General features: G+C 46.9%; 1 protein-coding gene across 50 annotated transcripts in view; it reads left to right on the top strand.

Moving 5' to 3' along the window:
* LOC141257608 (protocadherin Fat 4-like) overlaps nt 1-20,580 on the top strand; it is a 468,540-nt gene that overhangs the window by 416,473 nt on the left and 31,487 nt on the right. For 15 of the 50 annotated variants that reach the window (XM_073672347.1, XM_073672333.1, XM_073672313.1 and 12 more), the window contains 4 exons: nt 7,353-7,430; nt 12,898-12,975; nt 15,915-15,992; nt 19,318-19,395. The exons of 3 other annotated variants lie outside the window; for them this stretch is intronic. In XM_073672347.1, coding sequence (XP_073528448.1) covers nt 7,353-7,430; nt 12,898-12,975; nt 15,915-15,992; nt 19,318-19,395 — 312 coding nt within the window. The remainder of the gene's footprint in view (nt 1-7,352; nt 7,431-12,897; nt 12,976-15,914; nt 15,993-19,317; nt 19,396-20,580) is intronic. 32 more of the 50 variants (XM_073672360.1, XM_073672364.1, XM_073672354.1 and 29 more) reach the window with 11 other exon arrangements.

Here is a 20,580-nt window from a genome sequence, read left to right as displayed (position 1 = left end):
GAGGGTCTGCTTGGACAGCGGAGAACCGATGGAGGTTGGGGTTGATTTCACTCCGCTCTCAGGAAAGAGACCTGTGAGCTTCGTTTAAGTAAAGAAACAAAAAAGGTCAGTTACACCCGTATTGCTTGTTTGAGCTCTAAGGGAGTATTTCTTTCAGGGAGTACCTCATTGCAGGAAGATTTGATTGAATTTCAGGTATTTGTGGATTGTGGTTCAACACTTAATGTGATTGATAAGGGGTTTTTGGAAAAACTTAAATTGGAATCCAAACCTTTGTCATCACCTATTTCTGTGATTGCAATTGATAACACTCCTTTGAAATGTATTACTCACAAGGCTGCTGCATTTCCCCTCACTATCAGTGGCATTCACCAAGAAAATTTGGATTTGGTGGTATTAAATAATTTACCCTCTCCAGTCGTTTTAGGTTTGCCTTGGTTAAAACTGCACAATCCTTTACTGGACTGGTCTACTAATGAGATTAAGTCTTGGAGTCCTAAGTGCTATGATAAATGTTGTAATGGTCGCATTGTGGCTGTGTAAAAAGGGGAATTACCTGTACATATTCAGGATTTTTGGAATTTTTTTTCAGAGGAGCAGTCGCAAGTTTTACCTGCTCATAGGGACTATGATTGCACCATTGAGTTTGTTCTTGGAGCTACTCTTCCCAAGAGTCGCTTATTTAATCTGACTATCCCTGAAAGAAAGGCCTTGGAGGAATACATACAGACGAGCTTGGCTGCTGGTCACATTAGACCTTCTAAGTCGCCTTTGGCCGTTGGATTTTTCTTTGTTAAAAAAAAAGACGGTGGTTTACGTCCATGTCTGGACTTTCGTGAAATTAATAAAATTACCGTACGCAATTCCTACCCATTGCCGTTAATTCCGGACTTGTTTAACCAGTTAGTGGATGCCAAGTGGTTCTCTAAAATTGATCTCCGGGGGTATACAATTTGTTACGAATGAAGGAGGGTGATGAATGGAAAACTGATTTTAACACTCCAGTAGGTCATTTTGAGAATCTGGTGATGCCTTTTGGTCTTACCAATGCACCCGCGTTTTTTCAGAACCTTATTAATGACATCCTGAGACCTTTGATTGGCAAGAATGTGGTTGTGTATTTGGATGACATTCTGATTTATTCACCAGACCTGGAGTCCCATTGGCAGAGCGTACGTGAGGTGTTGCAGTTATTGAGTAATAATTCACTTTTTACTAAGCTGGAGAAATGTGAGTTCGCTGTGCAGAGAATTAGTTTTTTGGGCTACATTATCTCCAGCGAGGGCTTTGAGATGGACCCTGTGAAGGTTCAGGCTGTGCAGGAATGGCCTAGGCCTATTGGTTTGAAATCTATACAGAGATTTTTGGGTTTCGCCAATTATTACAGGAAATTCATTAAGAATTTTTCTATAATTGTTAAGCCGTTTACCGATCTAACCAGGAAAGGTGCAAATACGGTCCAGTGGACTACTGAGGCCATTGAAGCTTTTGTGTATCTCAAGGAGAGGTTCAGTTCTGCCCCTATCCTTATGCAGCCTGATGAGACCAAGCCTTTTTTGGTCGAGGTTGATGCTTCATCGGTGGGGGTCGGTGCAGTTTTGTCTCAGGAGAACAAGGATGGAGTACATCCCTGTGCTTTTGACTCGCCCCCTGGGCCGTGGGGCACGCGGATCCGGGCGATAGGGGAACGATGGGGGTAGTAGTAGTGGCGGCCCGGTCCCGCATCTCAGGGTGGTCAGGCCAATGGTAGTCTGCTACGTGCTTTAGATAATGTCCGACTACGCCACCCGTGGATTGCGGTTATTAGGAACCGCCGCTGCAAGGCAGTCCGCTGGGGCTGATGACGGGTGCAGCTGAGGTGATGTGACTCCCCACGGGAAGAGTGCAGCCCCAGGGCAGTGTAGTAGATGTTGGGAGTGATGGTAGTGAGAGTCCCAGTACCGGTAGTGCCGAAGGAGCGAAAAAGCACACAGACAACGTACTGCAGTCCAGCGTCTTTACTCACGGTTAATATCCAAGTCACTTCAGCTGGCAATGACTGCCCGAGCCAAGCTACGTCCACCAGGTGTGGGGCTCGGTCAACTCCCAGGCAGTTCAGGAGCATGGCACAGGACCCCCTTTTATCCTTTCTCTGGCCTGCCTCACCAGTGACCCACTTTTGTCCAGCTGCCGCGGACCTGTGCGGTTAAACGTGGGCCCCGTCCTCCGCTGTCCTATATGGTGCCTTCCTAGCAGGTTTGATGAGGTGTCGCACCAATATATGATCACGACGACCGGTCTTTGGCTGAGGGTTGTTTCTCCTCCACCAACTTGGGATCCGGTATCCTTAATCTGCCTGACCCTGCACCCTGGATTCTCGTGGGTTCTTAGGGTCCCTTCCACCTTCCTGTTCCTGAGCCCTTCTGTTTCTCTGTCTCTCCTTCTTTGCAGTTCCTGTTCTGTTCCTTTCTGTTCCTTTCTCTTGGAGCTGAGATGAGCCAGAATCTCAGCTCCCCTTCACCTCCTCCTCGGCCTCTTCTCTAGTCCCACTTCTCCTTCTCCTCTCAGGCCCTGGCCTCTTCCCTAGGCCTGCCTCTGGAGCAGCACTCAGCCTGAGCTGCTGCTCCCTGTCAGCTCTCCTCTCCTCACAGACTGAACACTGTTCTAAGATGGTGCCCACCTTTTATACCTCCCTCTAGCCATGAGCCCAGGTGACCAGCAACCAATGGGCTCCTACCTACGCTCAGAAACCGCCCCCTATCTGCCCCTACAGCACTGGGTGTTCCACCCCTCCCTCCCCACTCCAGCAGGGACATGGTCGGTCGTGCCTGCACTTCTGTCTAGTGGGAGCACCGTTGAGCTGTCCCTGGGAAATGGGGTGTGTGTGCTGCATGCAGCTAACTGAGCCCTGGTCCATTCTCCATCCTTACCTGGGAGTGGAATATCACACCTCTGGTCTGAGGTGCAATAACCCTGTAGCGGCCGAGCCCTCGGGGCGCTACACTTTTTTTTCGAAAAAAATTTCAGAAACCGAACTTAATTACGATGTTGGTAATCGGGAATTGCTGGCTATTAAACTTGCGTTTGAACATTGGCGTTATTTCTTGGAAGGTGCTAAATTTCCTGTTCAGGTTTTCACAGATCATAAGAATTTGATCTATCTGGATGCTGCCAAACGCTTGAATGCCCATCAAGCTAGGTGGGCACTTTTTTTTTCTCGGTTTAATTTTTCTGTTACCTATATCCCTTGTACTAAGAATGTTAAAGCCGATGCTTTATCTCGCAGTTTTTCTCCCATCGTTGGTACCGAGGAGGAGGAGAGCATTTTACAGGAAGGAGTTGTGGTAGCAGCATTGGACTCCGTTTTGGAAGAAGGGATTCTGAAAGCCCAAGAGGATGCCCCATCTAACACTCCTCATGGAAGGTTGTGCCTAGAACCTCTAGGAGAGATTTGTTTGTGGAGTATCATGAGTCTCGGTTGGCAGGTCATCCAGGAATTTCTGAGACTAAGAGACTTATCAGTCGCAGTTTTTGGTGGCCTGGGTGGCAGAAGGAAGTCATCAAGTGGGTGCGTCAATGTACGGTGTGTGCTAGGTCAAAGGCTTCACATACCCCTGCTGCGGGGTTGCTTTGCCCTCTGTAGGTTCCTAGTGCACCTTGGACGCATCGGGCAATGGATTTTATTACTGACCTTCCTGTGTCCGAGGGTTTCACTGTCATCTGGGTGGTCGTGGACCGTTTTAGCAAGATGTGTTATTTGGATGCCTTTCATTAAGCTACCCTGCGCTAAGACACTCGCTAAGGCGTTTGTTAAGGAAATTGTCAGGCTCCATGGCGTTCCCACCGACAATGTTTCTGATAGGGGACCTCAGTTTGTGGCTCGCTTTTGGCGTGCTTTTTGTGACAGGTTGGGAGTCCATTTGTCATTTTCGTCTGGTTATCATCCTGAGTCTAATGGACAGACTGAAAGAAAGAACCAGGATGTTGAACAGTTTTTGCGTTGTTTTGTGGCAGACAATCAAGAGGGGTGGTTTGAGTTTCTGCCACTCGCAGAATTTGCTCTTAACAACCATACATCCTCTTCTGCTGGGTGTTCTCCCTTTTTTTGTTGTACTCGGAGACATCCATCTTTTGGTTCATTCTCCAAATTGGGGTCGGCGGTGCCGGAGGAGGAGAATTTTTCTGGTAATTTGGAGAGAGTTTGGACTAATGTACGTTGTAACTTTCAAGAGGCTAAGAAAAAGTCCAAGAAGTATTTTATCAGGAAACATAAAGAGGTTTTGTTTACTGTGGGTGACATGGTTTGGTTGTCCTCAAAGAATCTGCGGTTGAGGATTCCCTCTAAAAAATTGGGTCCGAAGTTTGTGGGGCCATTTAAGGTGCTTCAGGTAGTTAACCAGTCTGCTGTTAGGTTGGAGGTTCCCTCCTCCTGGAAGATTAATCCTGTGTTTCATGTTTCCTTGTTAAAAAAGGCTGATGTATCGGATAGGGAGGCCACTGTCACAATTCCTCCAGTGGTGGAAGACGGCGAATATGAAATTTCTCGTATCCTGAATTCCAGAGAGCATAGAGGGAGATTGCAGTACCTCGTCTCTTGGAAAGGTTTCGGTCCCGAGGATAACTCCTGGGTTAAGGCGGATGATGTCTCTGCCCCTAGACTTGTCAGAGCTTTCCACAGGAGATTTCCGGATAGGCCTGGGCCTGGAGGATCTGGAGGATCCTCATAAAAGAGGGGGTACTGTTAGAACCCTCCTGTTTGTTTTTGTTTCTATCTTGTGTTTTGCGGTCATGTGACCATCTTCCTATATATTCCAGCTCCGCCCTTCTGGCCTTGCTGGACTTCAGTGTAGTTTTGACTGTCTCTCTAGCCAGGTGCTTTTGTGCCTATCTATCTCTAGTTTGCTTGGTCCTCTGGACCTCTAGCACTTTTGTCAGTTCATCTTTTGCTCTGCAACAACTTCTGTTAGGAGGTGTCCCATTTTTTGTCCCAGTCCTTAGTTCTTTTAGGGACCCCTCCCTTTCTCTATAGGTCTCCGTTCAGACTAGCCGAGGACGAAGGCGGGTCTGTTCACAAGGAACAGGTTGCCCGCTACAACATAGGGACTCAGCTTAGTCTTACTATAGGGACAGCTCTCCCCTTCTTTCCCTAGTTTATGTTGCAGATCATAACAGTAGAGCCCAGTGTGAGAAAGCTGGGTCTCCCTCAGAGGTCATGGGTCTTCCAGTAGGACAATGACCCAAATCACACTTCCAAAAGCACTATAAAATGGTTTGAGAGAAAGCACTGGAGACTTCTAAGGTGGCCAGCAATGAGTCTAGACCTGAATCCCATAGAACACCTGTGGAGAGATCTCAAAATGGCAGTTTGGAGAAAGCACCCTTCAAATATCAGGGACCTGGAGCAGTTTGCCAAAGAAGAATGTTCTACAATTCCAGCAGAGCATTGTAAGAAACTCATTGATGGTTACCGGAAGCGGTTGTTCGCAGTTATTTTGGCTAAAGGTTGTGCAACCAAGTATTAGGCTGAGGGTGCCAATACTTTTGTCTGGACCATTTTTGGAGTTTTGAGTGAAATGATCAATGATTTGATTTTTGCTTCATTCTCTTTTGTGTTTTTTCATTGCAAGCAAATTAAATGAAGATAATAAGACCAAAGAATTTGTGATTGCAATAATTTTCAGGAAGAAACTGAGTATTATCTGACAGAATTGCAGGGGTGCCAATACTTTTGGCCACCACTGTAGTATAACGAACTTCCCATGGTCCTCCATAGAATATAATTCACTCCCCACAGTCCTCCATACAGTATATTACACACCCCATAGGGTAAAATGCAGCCCCCATATAGTATAATGCACCCCACAGTCCTGCAGTATTATGGGCACCACGTACTCACTGATTTTTAAAATACCGTATATTTTAAATAAGCCGACCAGAGTATAAGCCGAGGCCCCTAATTTTACTTAAAAAACTGTAAAACCGTATTGACTCGAGTGTAAGCCTAGGGTGGGAAATGCAGCAGCTAATAGTAAATTTCCCAATCCTGGTACCTATGACACCTATCATCCCCCAAAACTGGTACGTATGGCACCCCTCATCCCCCAATCCTGGTATGTGTGGATTCCTCAATCCCCCAATCCTGGTATGTGTGGCCTCTTCAATCCCCCAATCCTGGTATGTGTGGCCTCCTCAATCCCCCAATCCTGGTATGTGTGGCCTCCTCAATCCCCCAATCCTGGTATGTGTGGCCCCCTCAATCCCCCAATCTTGGTATGTGTGGCCTCCTCAATCCCCCAATCCTGGTATGTGTGGCCTCTTCAATCCCCCAATCCTGGTATGTGTTGCCTCCTCAATCCCCCAATCCTAGTATGTGTGGTCGCCTCAATCCTCCAATCCTGGTATGTCTGATATCCTCAATCCCCCAATCCTGGTATGTGTGGCCTCCTCAATCCCCCAATACTGGCATGTGTGGCCTCCTCAATCACCTAATCCTGGTATGTGTGGTCTCCCCAATCCCCCAATCCTGGCATGTGTGGCCTCCTCAATCATCTAATTATGGTATGTGTGGTCTCCCCAATCCCCCAATCCTGGCATGTGTGGCCTCCTTAATCCCCCAATCCTTGTATGTGTGACCTCCTCAATCCCCCAATACTGGTATGTGTGGCCTCCTCAATCACCTAATCCTGGTATGTGTGGCTTCCTCAATCCCCCAATCCTGGTATGTGTGGTCTCCTCAATCCCCTAATCCTTGTATGTGTGGCCTCCTCAATCCCTCAATCCTGGTATGTGTGGTCTCCTCAATCCCTCAATCCTGGTATGTGTGGTCTCCTCAATCCCCCAGTCCTGGTATGTGTGGCCTCCTCAATCCCCCAGTCCTGGTATGTGTGGCCTCCTCAATCCCCCAATCCTGGTATGTGTGGCCTCCTCAATCCCCCAATCCTGGTATGTGTGGCCTCCTCAATCCCCCAGTCCTGGTATGTGTGGCCTCCTCAATCCCCCAATCCTGGTATGTGTGGCCTCCTCAATCCCCCAATCCTGGTATGTGTGGCCCCCTCAATCCCCCAATACTGGTATGTGTGGCCTCCTCAATCACCTAATTATGGTATGTGTGGTCTCCCCAATCCCCCAATCCTGGCATGTGTGGCCTCCTCAATCACCTAATCCTGGTATGTGTGGCTTCCTCAATCCCCCAATCCTGGTATGTGTGGCCTTCTCAATCCCCCAATCACTGCACACATAAAAAAAATAAACACTAATGCTCACCTTCCTTCCTCACCTCTCCTCCAGCGTTGCGTCCTGTCTGCTGCAGCTCTTTGCAATGTGGTCAGGTCTGTGCAAAAGCTCCAGTAATTCTTCATTTCTGTATTCTGCAGCGATACTACAGAAAAGGCGTTTGCACAAAAGAAGTTGAGTGAAGATACTGAGGAGACCACTATAGGACAAGTAGAAAGGTATTATGATGGTGGACCCTGACTACATGACCTGTGCTTGTACATGAACTGTTATATAAACTGATGACTTTTTTTAGTCTTTAAATAAATAAACCAATAAAAAAAGAAATATAATTCAGAGGACACTGCTAGAAAACGGATTATATTTGAAATTAAGGAGAAAATTTCATTAAACTTGAACACAAGTAACTGCCTGTGCAGAGAAAAAGTTACTAAAGGGGTTATCCGGGACTGTTTGTTTTATTGTACTGTGGACCTAAGAACTAACACACAGGTAGCTGCTAACCTGCCCGTTCTACCCGGTGCCGGCTCAGAGCCATCACATACAGCTCCTGGCAGTGATTCTGCTGCTCCATGACAACAGAGCAGCTCTTCCTCTTCTGTGCTGCTCTGTCGACAGGGCGTGACTGCCGAACTCATTCTGATTGACAACCGACTCCCTGCAGTTAACTACGCCCCGTCAACAGAGCAGAGTGGAAGAGAAGCTGTTGTTTTGTTGAGGTGATGTCAGCAGAAGAAGCAGAATCACCAGCAGTAGCATTTTGTGACCGCTCTGTTCTGGCAGAGGTCTGCACTGGGGTGAACAGACAGGTAGTTAGCAATATCCTGCCTGTTAGTTCTTAGGCCAAAGCCCTACAGAGGCTGCTCATGGGCCAGTCATGCTCTAGAGTCCATAATACACGATAGTCTGCCAAACCCATTTCTGAATTCACTTGAAACGCCCAACTGTCCGGTTTGTTTGGGGGTCTCCTTATCAATGATCTCAGGGGATAGAAGGAGAGGGCAAATTCAATAGAAACGGCTAAACCTTTTGTTCTTAGATAAGATGTTTGTGGCATCGGCTTTCTGACTTCTTCCCGTTGAGAACACATGAATGCTAAGCTCAGCCCAGGGGGAGTCCGGAAAGATAGCTGAAGGCAGAATGAGCGTTTGGAAACTGCACCAGGCTGATCTTTTACCTTCTAGTAATATTAGTGGCAGAGGCTATACGGCAAGAATGACAACAAACCATGACATAGCATAATAAGAACACCAGACAAGAAATGATGGGTGGATACAGGGGTTTGGTCACAGCATTTATTGAAGTATAAACCAATAAAGGATCGGCAACTTCTAAATATCTGAAGTCTACAACTTTATTTTATGAAAGACAATGTTACCAAAATTGCCATCAATCCACCTGTGAGGGCGGTAACTTACTGTAAATTATTCCTGCAAGAAAGGAACCACCTGCTGTGACTTTAAGAAAATGGCAAACAAGATAATCAGTGAGCCAGGGAATAAGAGGGGCCCTACCCACAAATACAGTGCCCATTTAACATAATGCTAATGACATGAGTCTAAGGACCATATGCAGTCCCTGTCCCTTTACTATATTCACCTGAGCTATGTCATAAATGACAAGAGTAGCCCTGGGGTCACTATATTTTGTCTCAGACAAATATCCTAGTACTTCAGGAAGGACATCTAAGCCTTTTCACATACAGATATAGATTGAAGCAGGGGCGTACATAGAAATCATGGGGCCACATAGCAGAAGCTGTAATTGGGCCACCCCCCCAAAAAAAAACGAAAAAAAATATATTTGTCTGTGTCACAGAAGAGCAGACCTCACAACCTTCCAGTCTTTACATAGTAATTCTCCTCCTGCTAAAGTCCTAGATCCCTCTTTCATTTCCCCATAAAGTATGATGCCAACAAAAGTGCCCCCCAAACCAAGTATGATACCCTAATGGTGCATTCCTCCACATTAGCCTCCATATGCACAGTATAAAGACCCTACAGTACCCCACTTCAACTCCCAAGGCAAAGTATGGTGACACCAGCACAGTGTGATCCCCAACTGTGACCCCCACAGAGCCCTCCATACACTATAATGGGTTTACATACAATATAATGGCCCCCCACATAGCTCTAAAAATATTATAATGGACCCACATAGCCTTCCTTATAGTATAATACGCCAGTGATAATCCTCCATATAGTATAATGCGCCCCCATAATCCTCCATATAGTATATTGCACCCCCATAATCCTCCATATAGTATAATGAACTTCCCATGGTCCTCCATAGAATATAATTCACTCCCCACAGTCCTCCATACAGTATATTACACACTCCATAGGGTAAAATGCAGCCCCCATATAGTATAATGCACCCCACAGTCCTGCAGTATTATGGGCACCACGTACTCACTGATTTTTAAAATACCGTATATTGTAAATAAGCCGACCAGAGTATAAGCCGAGGCCCCTAATTTTACTACAAAAAAACTGGAGAAAAGTATTGACTCAAGTGTAAGGCTAGGGTGGGAAATGCAGCAGCTAATAGTAAATTTCCCAATCCTGGTACGTATGGCACCCCTCATCCCCCAATCCTGGTACGTATGGCCTCCTCATCCCCCAATCCTGGTATGTGTGGATTCCTCAATCCCCCAATCCTGGTATGTGTGGCCTCCTCAATCCCCCAATCCTGGTATGTGTGGCCTCCTCAATCCCCAAATCCTGGTATGTGTGGCCTCCTCAATCCCCCAATCCTGGTATGTGTGGCCTCCTCAATCCCCCAATCCTGGTATGTGTGGCCTCCTCAATCCCCCAATCCTGGTGTGTGTGGTCTCCTCAATCCCCCAAACCTGGTATGTGTGGTCTCCTCAATCCCCCAATCCTTGTATGTGTGGCCTCCTCAATCCCTCAATCCTGGTATGTGTGGTCTCCTCAATCCCCCAATCCTGGTATGTGTGGCCTCCTCAATCCCCCAGTCCTGGTATGTGTGGCCTCCTCAATCCCCCAATCCTGGTATGTGTGGCCTCCTCAATCCCCCAATCCTGGTATGTGTGGCCTCCTCAATCCCCCAATCCTGGTATGTGTGGCCTCCTCAATCCCCCAATCCTGGTATGTGTGGCCTTCTCAATCCCCCAATCCTGGTATGTGTGGCCTCCTCAATCCCCCAATCCTGATATGTGTGGCCTCCTCAATCCCCCAATCCTGGTATGTGTGGCCTCCTCAATCCCCCAATCCTGGTATGTGTGGCCTCCTCAATCCCCCAATCCTGGTATGTGTGGTCTCCTCAATCCCCCAATCCTTGTATGTGTGGCCTCCTCAATCCCTCAATCCTGGTATGTGTGGTCTCCTCAATCCCCCAATCCTGGTATGTGTGGCCTCCTCAATCCCCCAGTCCTGGTATGTGTGGCCTCCTCAATCCCCCAATCCTGGTATGTGTGGCCTCCTCAATCCCCCAATCCTGGTATGTGTGGCCTCCTCAATCCCCCAATCCTGGTATGTGTGGCCTCCTCAATTCCCCAATCCTGGTATGTGTGGCCTCCTCAATTCCCCAATCCTGGTATGTGTGGCCTCCTCAATCCCCCAATCCTGGTATGTGTGGCCCCCTCAATCCCCCAATACTGGTATGTGTGGCCTCCTCAATCACCTAATCATGGTATGTGTGGTCTCCCCAGTCCCCCAATCCCGGCATGTGTGACCTCCTCAATCCCCCAATACTGGTATGTGTGGCCTCCTCAATCACCTAATCCTGGTATGTGTGGCTTACTCAATTCCCCAATCCTGGTATGTGTGGTCTCCTCAATCCCCCAATCCTTGTATGTGTGGCCTCCTCAATCCCTCAATCCTGGTATGTGTGGTCTCCTCAATCCCCCAATCCTGGTATGTGTGGCCTCCTCAATCCCCCAGTCCTGGTATGTGTGGCCTCCTCAATCCCCCAATACTGGTATGTGTGGCCTCCTCAATCACCTAATCCTGGTATGTGTGGCTTCCTCAATCCCCCAATCCTGGTATGTGAGGTCTCCTCAATCCGCCAATACTTGTATGTGTGGCCTCCTCAATCCCTCAATCCTGGTATGTGTGGCCCCCTCAATCCCCCAATACTGGTATATGTGGCCTCCTCAATCCCCCAGTCCTGGTATGTGTGGCCTCCTCAATCCCCCAGTCCTGGTATGTGTGGCCTCCTCAATCCCCCAATCCTGGTATGTGTGGCCTCCTCAATCCCCCAATCCTGGTATGTGTGGCTCACTCAATCCCCCAATACTGGTATGTGTGGCCTCCTCAATCACCTAATTATGGTATGTGTGGTCTCCCCAATCCCCCATTCCTTGTATGTGTGGCCTCCTCAATCCCTCAATCCTGGTATGTGTGGCCTCCTCAATTCCCCAATCCTGGTATGTGTGGCCTCCTCAATTCCCCAATCCTGGTATGTGTGGTCTCCTCAATCCCCCAATCCTTGTATGTGTGGCCTCCTCAATCCCTCAATCCTGGCATGTGTGGCCTCCTCAATTCCCCAATCATGGTATGTGTGGCCTCCTCATTCCCCCAATCCTGGTATGTGTGGCCCCCTCAATCCCCCAATACTGGTATGTGTGGCCTCCTCAATCACCTAATCATGGTATGTGTGGTCTCCCCAGTCCCCCAATCCTGGCATGTGTGGCCTCCTTAATCCCCCAATCCTGGTATATGTGACCTCCTCAATCCCCCAATACTGGTATGTGTGGCCTCCTCAATCACCTAATCCTGGTATGTGTGGCTTAATCAATTCCCCAATCCTGGTATGTGTGGTCTCCTCAATCCCCCAATCCTTGTATGTGTGGCCTCCTCAATCCCTCAATCCTGGTATGTGTGGTCTCCTCAATCCCCCAATCCTGGTATGTGTAGCCTCCTCAATCCCCCAGTCCTGGTATGTGTGGCCTCCTCAATCCCCCAATACTGGTATGTGTGGCCTCCTCAATCACCTAATCCTGGTATGTGTGGCTTCCTCAATCCCCCAATCCTGGTATGTGAGGTCTCCTCAATCCCCCAATCCTTGTATGTGTGGCCTCCTCAATCCCTCAATCCTGGTATGTGTGGCCCCCTCAATCCCCCAATACTGGTATATGTGGCCTCCTCAATCCCCCAGTCCTGGTATATGTGGCCTCCTCAATCCCCCAGTCCTGGTATGTGTGGCCTCCTCAATCCCCCAATCCTGGTATGTGTGGCCTCCTCAATCCCCCAATCCTGGTATGTGTGGCCTCCTCAATCCCCTAATCCTGGTATGTGTGGCCTCCTCAATCCCCCAATCCTGGTATGTGTGGCTCCCTCAATCCCCCAATACTGGTATGTGTGGCCTCCTCAATCACCTAATTATGGTATGTGTGGTCTCCCCAATCCCCCAATCCTGGCATGTGTGGCCTCCTCAATCCCCCAATCCTGGTATGTGTGACCTCCTCAATCCCCCAATACTGGTATGTGTGGCCTCCTCAATCACCTAATACTGGTATGTGTGGCTTCCTCAATCCCCCAATCCTGGTATGTGTGGCCTTCTCAATTCCCCAATCACTGCACACATAAAAAAAATAAACACTAATGCTCACCTTCCTTCCTCACCTCTCCTGCAGTGTTGCGTCCTGTCTGCTGCAGCTCTTTGCAATGTGGTCAGGTCTGTGCAAAAGCTCCAGTAATTCTTCATTTCTGTATTCTGCAGCGATACTACAGAAAAGGCGTTTGCACAAAAGAAGTTGAGTGAAGATACTGAGGAGACCACTATAGGACAAGTAGAAAGGTATTATGATGTTGGACCCTGACTACATGACCTGTGCTTGTACATGAACTGTTATATAAACTGATGACTTTTTTTAGTCTTTAAATAAATAAACCAATAAAAAAAGAAATATAATTCAGAGGACACTGCTAGAAAACGGATTATATTTGAAATTAAGGAGAAAATTTCATTAAACTTGTACAGAAGTAACTGCCTGTGCAGAGAAAAAGTTACTAAAGGGGTTATCCGGGACTGTTTGTTTTATTGTACTGTGGACCTAAGAACTAACACACAGGTAGCTGCTAACCTGCCCGTTCTACCCGGTGCCGGCTCAGAGCCATCACATACAGCTCCTGGCAGTGATTCTGCTGCTCCATGTCAACAGAGCAGCTCTCCCTCTTCTGTGCTGCTCTGTCGACGGGGCGTGACTGCCGAACTCATTCTGATTGACAACCGACTCCCTGCAGTTAACTACGCCTCGTCAACAGAGCAGAGTGGAAGAGAAGCTGTTGTTCTGTTGAGGTGATGTCAGCAGAAGATGAAGAATCAGCAGCAGTAGCGTTTTGTGACCGCTCTGTTCCGGCAGAGGTCTGCACTGGGGTGAACAGACAGGTAGTTAGCAATATCCTGCCTGTTAGTTCTTAGGCCAAAGCCCTACAGAGGCTGCTCATGGGCCAGCCATGCTCTAGAGTCCTTAATACACGATAGTCTGTCAAACCCATTTCTGATTTCACTTGAAACGCCCAACTCTCCGGTTTGTTTGGGGGTCTCCTTATCAATGATATCAGGGGATAGAAGGAGAGGGCAAATTCAATTGAAACGGCTAAACCTTTTGTTCTTAGATAAGATGTTTGTGGCATCGGCTTTCTGCCTTCTTCCCGTTGAGAACACATGAATGCTAAGCTCAGCCCAGGGGGAGTCCGGAAAGATAGCTGAAGGCAGAATGAGCGTTTGGAAACTGCACCAGGCTGATCTTTTACCTTCTAGTAATATTAGTGGCAGAGGCTATACGGCAAGAATCACAACAAACCATAACATAGTATAATAAGAACACCAGACAAGAAATGATGGGTGGATACGGGGGTTTGGTCACAGCATTTATTGAAGTATAAACCAATAAAGGATCGGCAACTTCTAAATATCTGAAGTCTGCAACTTTATTTTAGGAAAGACAATGTTACCAAAAATGCCATCAATCCACCTGTGAGGGCGGTAACTTACTGTAAATTATTCCTGCAAGAAAGGAACCACCTGCTGTGACTTTAAGAAAATGGCAAACAAGATAATCAGTGAGCCAGGGAATAAGAGGGGCCCGACCCACAAATACAGTGCCCATTTAGCATAATGCTAATGACATGAGTCTAAGGACCATATGCAGTCCCTGTCCCTTTACTATATTCACCTGAGCTATGTCCTAAATGACAAGAGTAGGCCTGGGGTCACTATATTTTGTCTCAGAAAAATATCCTAGTACTTCAGGAAGGACAGCTAAGCCTTTTGACATACAGATATAGATTGCAGCAGGGGCGTACATAGAAATCATGGGGCCCCATAGCAGAAGCTGTAATTGGGCCCCCCCCAAAAAGAAAATAAAAAATAAATATTTGTCTGTGTCACAGAAGAGCAGACCTCACAACTTTCCAGCCTTTACATAGTAACTCTCCTCCTGCTAAAGTCCTAGATCCCTCTTTCATTTCCCTATAAAGTATGATGCCAACAAAAGTGCCCCCCAAACCAAGTATGATACCCCCATGATGCATTCCTCCACATTAGCCTCCACATGCACAGTATAATGACCCTACAGTACCCCACTTCAACTCCCAAGGCAAAGTATGGTGACACCAGCACAGTATGATCCCCCAACTGTGACCCCCACAGAGCCCTCCGTACACTATAATGGGTTTACAAACAGTATAATGGCCCCCCACATAGCCCTAAAAATATTATAATGGCCCCACATAGCCTTCCATATAGTATAATACGCCAATGATAATCCTCCATATAGTATAATGCGCCCCCATAATCCTCCATATAGTATAATGCACCCCCATAATCCTCCATATAGTATAATGAACTTCCCATAGTCCTCCATAGAATATAATTCACTCCCCACAGTCCTCCATACAGTATATTACACACTCCATAGGGTAAAATGCAGCCGCCATATAGTATAATGCACCTCACAGTCCTACATTATTATGGGCACCACGTACTCACTGATTTTTAAAATACCGTATATTGTAAATAAGCCGACCAGAGTATAAGCCGAGGCCCCTAATTTTACTACAAAAAAACTGGAGACACGTATTGACTCAAGTGTAAGGCTAGGGTGGGAAATGCAGCAGCTAATAGTAAATTTCCCAATCCTGGTACGTATGGCACCCCTCATCCCCCAATCCTGGTACGTATGGCACTCCTCATCCCCCAATTCTGGTATGTGTGGATTCCTCAATCCCCCAATCCTGGTTTGTGTGGCCTCTTCAATCCCCCAATCCTGGTATGTGTGGCCTCCTCAATCCCCCAATCCTGGTATGTGTGGCCTCCTCAATCCCCCAATCCTGGTATGTGTGGCCTCCTCAATCCCCCAATCCTGGTATGTGTGGTCTCCTCAATCCCCCAATCCTGGTATGTGTGATCTCCTCAATCCCTCAATCCTTTTATGTGTGGCCTCCTCAATCCCTCAATCCTGGTATGTGTGGTCTCCTCAATCCCCCAATCCTGGTATGTGTGGCCTCCTCAATCACCTAATTCTGGTATGTGTGGCTTCCTCAATCCCCCAATCCTGGTATGCGTGGCCTTCTCAATCCCACAATCACTGCACACATAAAAAAAATAAACACTAATACTCACCTTCCTTCCTCACCTCTCCTCCAGCGTTGCGTCCTGTCTGCTGCAGCTCTTTGCAATGTGGTCAGGTCTGTGCAAAAGCTCCAGTAATTCTTCATTTCTGTATTCTGCAGCGATACTATAGAAAAGGCGTTTGCACAAAAGAAGTTGAGTGAAGATACTGAGGAGACCACTATAGGACAAGTAGAAAGGTATTATGATGGTGGACCCTGACTACATGACCTGTGCTTGTACATGAACTGTTATATAGACTGATGACTTTTTTTAGTCTTTAAATAAATAAACCAATAAAAAAAGAAATATAATTCAGAGGACACTGCTAGAAAACGGATTATATTTGAAATTAAGGAGAAAATTTCATTAAACTTGTACACAAGTAACTGCCTGTGCAGAGAAAAAGTTACTAAAGTGATTATCTGGGAATGTTTGTTTTATTGTACTGTGGACCTAAGAACTAACACACAGGTAGCTGCTAACCTGGCTGTTCTACCCGGTGCCGGCTCAGAGCCGTCACATACAGCTCCTGGCAGTGATTCTGCTGCTCCATGACAACAGAGCAGCTCTTCCTCTTCTGTGCTGCCCTGTCGACGGGGCGTGACTGCCGAACTCATTCTGATTGACAACCGACTCCCTGCAGTTAACTACGCCCCGTCAACAGAGCAGAGTGGAAGAGAAGCTGTTGTTCTGTTGAGGTGATGTCAGCAGAAGATGCAGAATCACCAGCAGTAGCGTTTTGTGACCGCTCTGTTCCGGCAGAGGTCTGCACTGGGCAGAACAGACAGGTAGTTAGCAATATCCTGCCTGTTATTTCTTAGGCCAAAGCCCTACAGAGGCTGCTCATGGGCCAGCCATGCTCTAGAGTCCTTAATACACAATAGTCTGCCAAACCCATTTCTGATTTCACTTGAAACCCCCAGCTGTCCGGTGTGTTTGGGGGTCTCCTGATCACTGATATCAGGGGATAGAAGAAGAGGGCAAATTCAATTAAAACAGCTAAACCTTTTGTTCTTAGATAAGATGTTTGTGGCATCGGCTTTCTGCCTTCTTCCCATTGAGAACACATGAATGCTAAGCTCAGCCCAGGGGGAGTCCGGGAAGATAGCTGAAGGCAGAATGAGCGTTTGGAAACTGCACCAGGCTGATCTTTTACCTTCTAGTAATATTAGTGGCAGAGGCTATACGGCAAGGGTCACAACAAACCATGACATAGCATAATAAGAACACCAGACAAGAAATGATGGGTGGATACAGGGGTTTGGTCACAGCATTTATTGAAGTATAAACCAATAAAGGATCGGCAACTTCTAAATATCTGAAGTCTGCAACTTTATTTTATGAAAGACAATGTTACCAAAAATGCCATCAATCCACCTGTGAGGGCGGTAACTTACTGTAAATTATTCCTGCAAGAAAGGAACCACCTGCTGTGACTTTAAGAAAATGGCAAACAAGATAATCAGTGAGCCAGGGAATAAGAGGGGCCCTAACCACAAATACAGTGCCCATTTAACATAATGCTAATGACATGAGTCTAAGGACCATATGCAGTCCCTGTCCCTTTACTATATTCACCTGAGCTATGTCCTAAATGACAAGAGTAGCCCTGGGGTCACTATATTTTGTCTCAGAAAAATATCCTAGTACTTCAGGAAGGACATCTAAGCCTTTTCACATACAGATATAGATTGCAGCAGGGGCGTACATAGAAATCATGGGGCCACATAGCAGAAGCTGTAATTCGGCCCCCCCCCCCAAAAAAAATAAATAAATAAATATTTGTCTGTGTCACAGAAGAGCAGACCTCACAACTTTCCAGCCTTTACATAGTAATTCTCCTCCTGCTAAAGCACTAGATCCCTCTTTCATTTCCCCATAAAGTATGATGCCAACAAAAGTGCCCCCCAAACCAAGTATGATACCCCCATGGTGCATTACTCCACATTATACTCCACATGCACAGTATAATGACCCTACAGTACCCCACTTCAACTCCCAAGGCAAAGTATGGTGACACCAGCACAGTATGATCCCCCAACTGTGACCCCCACAGAGCCCTCCGTACACTATAATGGGTTTACATGCAGTATAATGGCCCCCCACATAGCCCTAAAAATATTATATTGGCCCCACATAGCCTTCCATCTAGTATAATACGCCAATGATAATCCTCCATATAGTATAATGCGCCCCCATAATCCTCCATATAGTATAATGCACCCCCATAATCCTCCATATAATATAATGAACTTCCCATGGTCCTCCATAGAATATAATTCACTCCCCACAGTCCTCCATACAGTATATTACACACTCCATAGGGTAAAATGCAGCCCCCATATAGTATAATGCACCTCACAGTCCTGCAGTATTATGGGCACCACGTACTCACTGATTTTTAAAATACCGTATATTGTAAATAAGCCGACCAGAGTATAAGCCGAGGCCCCTAATTTTACTACAAAAAAACTGGAGACACGTATTGACTCAAGTGTAAGGCTATGGTGGGAAATGCAGCAGCTAATAGTAAATTTCCCAATCCTGGTACGTGTGGCACCCCTCATCCCCCAATCCTGGTACGTATGGCACTCCTCATCCCCCAATCCTGGTATGTGTGGATTCCTCAATCCCCCAATCCTGGTATGTGTGGCCTCCTCAATCACCTAATTATAGTATGTGTGATCTCCCCAATCCCCCAATCCTGGCATGTGTGGCCTCCTTAATCCCCCAATCCTGATATGTGTGACCTCCTCAATCCCCCAATACTGGTATGTGTGGCATCCTCAATCACCTAATCCTGGTATGTGTGGCTTCCTCAATCCCCCAATCCTGGTATGTGTGGTCTCCTCAATCCCCCAATCCTTGTATGTGTGGCCTCCTCGATCCCTCAATCCTGGTATGTGTGGTCTCCTCAATCCCCCAATCCTGGTATGTGTGGCCTCCTCAATCCCCCAGTCCTGGTATGTGTGGCCTCCTCAAACCCCCAGTCCTGGTATGTGTGGCCTCCTCAATCCCCCAATCCTGGTATGTGTGGCCTCCTCAATCCCCCAATCCTGGTATGTGTGTCCTCCTCAGTCCCCTAATTCTGGTATGTGTGGCCTCCTCAATCCCCCAATCCTGGTATGTGTGGCTCCCTCAATCCCCCAATACTGGTATGTGTGGCCTCCTCAATCACCTAATTATGGTATGTGTGGTCTCCCCAATCCCCCAATCCTGGCATGTGTGGCCTCCTCAATCCCCCAATCCTGGTATGTGTGACCTCCTCAATCCCCCAATACTGGTATGTGTGGCCTCCTCAATCACCTAATCCTGGTATGTGTGGCTTCCTCAATCCCCCAATCCTGGTATGCGTGGCCTTCTCAATCCCCCAATCACTGCACACATAAAAAAAATAAACACTAATGCTCACCTTCCTTCCTCACCTCTCCTCCAGCGTTGCGTACTGTCTGCTGCAGCTCTTTGCAATGTGGTCAGGTCTGTGCAAAAGCTCCAGTAATTCTTCATTTCTGTATTCTGCAGCGATACTACAGAAAAGGCTTTTGCACAAAAGAAGTTGAGTGAAGATACTGAGGAGACCACTATAGGACAAGTAGAAAGGTATTATGATGGTGGACCCTGCATACATGACCTGTGCTTGTACATGAACTGTTATATAGACTGATGACTTTTTTTAGTTTTTAAATAAATAAACCAATAAAAAAAGAAATATAATTCAGAGGACACTGCTAGAAAACGGATTATATTTGAAATTAAGGAGAAAATTTCATTAAACTTGTACACAAGTAACTGCCTGTGCAGAGAAAAAGTTACTAAAGGGGTTATCCGGGACTGTTTGTTTTATTGTACTGTGGACCTAAGAACTAACACACAGGTAGCTGCTAACCTGCCCGTTCTACCTGGTGCCGGCTCAGAGCCATCACATACAGCTCCTGGCAGTGATTCTGCTGCTCCATGTCAACAGAGCAGCTCTTCCTCTTCTGTGCTGCTCTGTCGATGGGGCGTGACTGCCGAACTCATTCTGATTGACAACCGACTCCCTGCAGTTAACTACGCCCCGTCAACAGAGCAGAGTGGAAGAGAAGCTGTTGTTCTGTTGAGGTGATGTCAGCAGAAGATGCAGAATCACCAGCAGTAGCGTTTTGTGACCGCTCTGTTCGGGCAGAGGTCTGCACTGGGGTGAACAGACAGGTAGTTAGCAATATCCTGCCTGATAGTTCTTAGGCCAAAGCCCTACAGAGGCTGTTCATGGGCCAGTCATGCTCTAGAGTCCTTAATACACGATAGTATGTCAAACCCATTTCTGATTTCACTTGAAATACCCAACTGTCCGGTGTGTTTGGGGGTCTCCTGATCAATGATATCAGGGGATAGAAGGAGAGGGAAAAGTCAATTGAAACGGCTAAACCTTTTTTTCTCAGATAAGATGTTTGTGGCATCGACTTTCTGCCTTCTTCCCGTTGAGAACACATGAATGCTAAGCTCAGCCCAGGGGGAGTCCGGAGAGATAGCTGAAGGCAGAATGAGCGTTTAGAAACTGCACCAGGCTGATCTTTTACCTTCTACTAATATTAGTGGCAGAGGCTATACGGCAAGGGTCACAACAAACCATGACATAGTATAATAAGAACACCAGACAAGAAATGATGGGTGGACACAGGGGTTTGGTCACAGCATTGAATGACATTTAAACCTATAAAGAATCATTTTTTGCAACTTCGAAATATCTTAAGTCTGCAACTTTATTTTCCAAAAGACAATGTTACCAAAAATGCCATTAATTCA

Source organism: Phyllobates terribilis, unplaced genomic scaffold (assembly GCF_046119375.1).
Source record: "Phyllobates terribilis strain yellow unplaced genomic scaffold, ASM4611937v1 Scaffold_3__8_contigs__length_932513732, whole genome shotgun sequence".
NCBI lineage: Eukaryota > Metazoa > Chordata > Amphibia > Anura > Dendrobatidae > Phyllobates > Phyllobates terribilis.
The sequence above is the reverse complement of the archived record's forward strand: the minus strand, read 5'-3'. Positions and strand labels throughout refer to the sequence as shown.